The following is a 1,948-nucleotide window of genomic DNA, read 5'->3' on the forward strand; positions in this document are numbered from 1 at the left end:
TTATTGGTTTTTAACGCGTTATTGCGTGCCTAACTGTTCCTTTCATTTCCTTAAATAGTTGGTGTAAAATTCGAACCAATCTGGTCGGACTATCTGTAACTACAAAACCCAGGATCACACCACAATATTAGTCAAAAGAAGTCAATATTTGGCTAAGATGCAAGGCTTTAGGAACGATTTTCGAACTGAAGGGCTACTTTATGAAGGAAATAATAGTTTTTTACGTTGCGGTCGTAAGCAGAACCGAAACGGACAAGTTAATCTGGCTGGATGGCTTCAGACCGCATCTGACAAAGGTATTGAAGCCGTGGAGAAGCTTGAGGCAGAGAACGTACGTTATAACGATTTAGCGTCTCTAACAAAGAAGGATCTCGAATTGATTGGTTTCAAAAACGAGAAAGAAAAACAGGAGTTATTGGATAGTTTTGCGTATTTACCTAATCAGTATCCCACCTACGACGGGTGTGCATAATTCTCTAAAGATTACTTTCGATCCATTTCTTATAAGCGTCTTTATTTTCTTCAGAATTTGTCAACTAGAGGAAGCGCAATCTTATAATCGCAAAATTATTATGAATGCTAGCGGCCACTTAGAGATTTTGCGTGCCGGTTTAGCGTCTGCTAACTATAAATTACAGATTTTGCCACCGGACGATGTTATTCTAGATGAAAAGTCCTTTGCTAGCCGATTTGTTCTGGAAGCTCTTAATGAATTATATGGCCTCACAGATGTTATAAACGGAGAGTTGGAAGAATTGAAAGAAGTAAGATAAGTTAAGATATTTCAAGTAATATAAATATGTTTCTTTTAAAATATTCTTAGATCATCTCCTCGAAGTTTGAACATCCATCACAAAATTCATCTTCGAATAGAAACTTACGAAATGGAATTTGGTTGCTATTAAGCTCTCTATCCAGTATTGGTGCGTTTTTGGCTCTCTACTATTGGAAATTGAACTAATTTGAGGAAGCGAAATATGTTTCCTTTTTACCTTGCAGTACAAAATATATCAATCTAATATCAAGCGAATCTTTAAGTAAAAAAGTTGATTTTAAGAAAAGTTTAACCTGAAAAATTAAATTTACTATAAAAATGTTTTACGCTATACAACAAAGGAAAGTACGTTCTTTAGGTGTTTGCACACACAAGTCTTAACAAGCTAACTGTTACTTGGGCTGATACAACATTTATTTCATAAGTTATTTGTACTATATGGTCAATTAGGTTAGGGCAGATTAATGTAAGGCCCAAATTTTATTATAAATATTTTTATTATAACATATATATTTCGATATCTTTCGAAGTAAATGCATTTACGCATGTGATGCCATCAATATCGCTAACTGAAACTTGCAGCATCTGCGAAAGTGTTAACTTTTGACAGAAATCAACACAAGCGTACAGCATGGTTGAAACTACAGCAGCAGTTGAAACTACAACAAGGCGTCGTAAGCAAGTAAGGTTAGCAAGCAAAATATTTTAGCATTCTTTCTTAGAATTTGGATCATTTTCTATAATTTATATTTTGTTTATGAACAGCTGTCGCATGTATAAAAATCCAACCAATATGAAATTTGCTGCCTTTAGAGAATAAGCAGAACAACGGTAGAAATAGCTAAGTATGATGTGTTATAAAACGAGGATGTTAAAGCTTTTGTGATCGCAGCAGAAGAATATAAACATTTTAGTACGAAATTTTGAATCGATAGAAAAATGTTTATATTATCTGTATAACTTCAATTAAAAGTCAAAGAATACAATGAACCTTACTTTCTTAGTTAGCTTTTATATATAACACATCACCTATGTGGCATTTTTCCTTTACTTCCATGCAAAAATGTATATGTAAACGAATAGAATTTCTAGGTTTGTGTTGCCTTACTATTCAACCAAAAATTTATTTTATTATCTTTTGTTATTTTTTTAAATTGATTACACAAAAATAAA

The 1,948-nt window shown here is 32.9% G+C and overlaps 1 protein-coding gene across 1 annotated transcript; it reads left to right on the forward strand.

Annotated features, from left to right (window-relative positions):
- LOC119633625 lies at window positions 1-1,948 on the forward strand. The gene is made up of 4 exons (XM_038027249.1): window positions 1-462; window positions 527-764; window positions 824-1,462; window positions 1,541-1,948. Exons 1-3 carry the CDS (start codon window positions 158-160, stop codon window positions 959-961), a joined length of 681 nt encoding a protein of 226 aa, XP_037883177.1. The 5' UTR covers window positions 1-157; the 3' UTR covers window positions 962-1,462; window positions 1,541-1,948.

The sequence above is a fragment of the Glossina fuscipes genome, unplaced genomic scaffold (assembly GCF_014805625.2).
Source record: "Glossina fuscipes isolate IAEA_lab_2018 unplaced genomic scaffold, Yale_Gfus_2 2, whole genome shotgun sequence".
NCBI lineage: Eukaryota > Metazoa > Arthropoda > Insecta > Diptera > Glossinidae > Glossina > Glossina fuscipes.

Bases quoted from the DNA above. Each gene is read 5' to 3' on its own strand.
- LOC119633625 (XM_038027249.1), top strand. From the start codon at position 158: ATGCAAGGCTTTAGGAACGATTTTCGAACTGAAGGGCTACTTTATGAA. The intron at 463-526 runs GTGTGCATAATT...TATTTTCTTCAG, and splicing joins CAGTATCCCACCTACGACGG to AATTTGTCAACTAGAGGAAG. The intron at 765-823 runs GTAAGATAAGTT...AAATATTCTTAG, and splicing joins AGTTGGAAGAATTGAAAGAA to ATCATCTCCTCGAAGTTTGA.